Below are 1766 nucleotides of genomic sequence, written 5' to 3' on the forward strand. Positions count from 1 at the left end.
TTGCACTTACAAAGCAGTTGGGGCATTTATTGGCATTTAAACAAGGGAGGAGATCCTGAACACTAGTCTCGCTCAGTTTATAAAAACTTAAGGCCAAACTCTCCATCATCTGTACATAGCTTAACCACGGCCAGAAGCAAGAATTGGAGTTAAACGAATTGAACCAGTCCAACTACAAGACTAGATAAAGGGAAACAGGGCGTAAGGATTTGCGGTTTTTCCTTTTAGATTACAAAGTTTCCAACACAAGAAGCCAACAATACCCCAGTGCAGCACCAACTTACTTCCCACTGCTTCCCAAGGCAGAGTCAATTAATAATCAGTAGTCCAAGTTCTAAGAACATTTCCTGGAAAACAAGGACGCACCTCCCGTGGCTCTATGCAAGGCCTGCCACTGATGAATCAAGTTCTTAAGAACCTACGACCATCTGACACCCTTGGGGAAAGCACCCTCATAGAATCTCCAGAATCAGGCCTCAGTTTTCCCATCTGTAAAAGACAGCCATGGAAAGTGGGAGATCCGCTAGGCTTCCAGATCGAAGTCATCGCGCTCCTCATTGTACTCCAGCACGTGCCGCTTGATCTTGGACGAGTCCACCCAAGTGACAAAGTCCTCCATGCTGCGCGTGACAAGGAAGGCGGGGTCGGTAACCACATCAGGGCCCACGCGTACGTGCCCTTGCTCCACAAAGGCTACGGCAGCCTGAAGGTGCTGAGCCATGCGCAGCTTGAGGAGTACGGTGGGAAGGCGGCGGCGGCAGAAGGACGAGGCCGTGACGAAGTCGCAGAGTTCTAGCGAACCGCGCGTGGGCACCAGGCCGAGAGCATACAGCTTGTCCAGCAGCGCGGCCGAAGCGCGCACGCGGAACTGGTCGCGTTCGGGCAGGTCGCGCAGGCGCCGCGCCAGTTCACGGACCGCACGGCTCAGCTGGTTGTAGCGCGTGTAGTCCTCACGCCGCTGCAGCCGGTAACGCCGCAGCACGCGCAGCTCGTGCAGGTTGTGGTCGGTGACCTCCCAGTTCAGGAAGTCCACCTGCTTCAGCAGCTTCTGCTCGTGGAACTTAAGCTTCCGCACCATGATGGCGGCAGCCGCAGCAGCGGGACCCGAAGCTGATAGTGCGTTTCGGTACCCACGCGATTTCCGCCGCGGCGCACCAAGACCTGGACGGTCTGGGACCCTGGGCCAATGAAAGAAAGGCTTAAAGTCACGCCCTCATTTTCCATTGGCCAGGGTGGGACCACGCCCCTGCACTGGGATCTCGCGTTTCTTCGCGTTTGCATAGGGAGGGGGTAGAAGCACTGCGTGGGGGGGCGGGTCCCTAGGCGGCTACGCGCGGTTTTTAGTAGCCAAGACTGTATCCCTTTGTGCGGCAATCATTTCCTCCTAGACTTCTGTCCTTTGGGGACTTTCAGAGTCTCCCCCGCAAGAGCTGAAGAGGCCATTTCTGGGGAAGAAGGGTGACTGCGGCTTGTTGATTGGGTTTACTGTGCTAACTTCCACTGGGCTCTTGCCATGCCGTGGGGGAGCTTGCCAGAGCCGGCTGTCCTGGGACTGACCTGGTAGTCCCCGCCGCCCGCCAGCGTCAGGTCCTTCACCTGGCAGGCAGAGCGATCTCTCATTGTCACGTTGGGCTGGGTAGCACCGAACCCATGAAATACCGATTGCCTGGCCGCTTCCTAGGCGCACATAATCGGAATCTATAAGGGAGCCGCCTGGAAATCTGTATTATTAACTAAAGTGTCAGATGATTCATAAAACCCAGCAA

At 55.7% G+C, this 1766-nt stretch overlaps 1 protein-coding gene across 1 annotated transcript; it reads right to left on the reverse strand.

Annotated features, from left to right (window-relative positions):
• On the reverse strand, positions 1-1178 carry IMP3 (IMP U3 small nucleolar ribonucleoprotein 3). Its single transcript, XM_008015820.3, has one exon. The coding sequence runs from the start codon at positions 1076-1078 to the stop codon at positions 524-526; it is 555 nt and encodes a 184-aa protein (XP_008014011.1). The 5' UTR covers positions 1079-1178; the 3' UTR covers positions 1-523.
• Positions 1179-1766: the final 588 nt, after the last annotated feature.

This window comes from Chlorocebus sabaeus, chromosome 26 (genome assembly GCF_047675955.1).
Source record: "Chlorocebus sabaeus isolate Y175 chromosome 26, mChlSab1.0.hap1, whole genome shotgun sequence".
In the NCBI taxonomy this organism is placed as follows: Eukaryota; Metazoa; Chordata; class Mammalia; order Primates; family Cercopithecidae; genus Chlorocebus; species Chlorocebus sabaeus.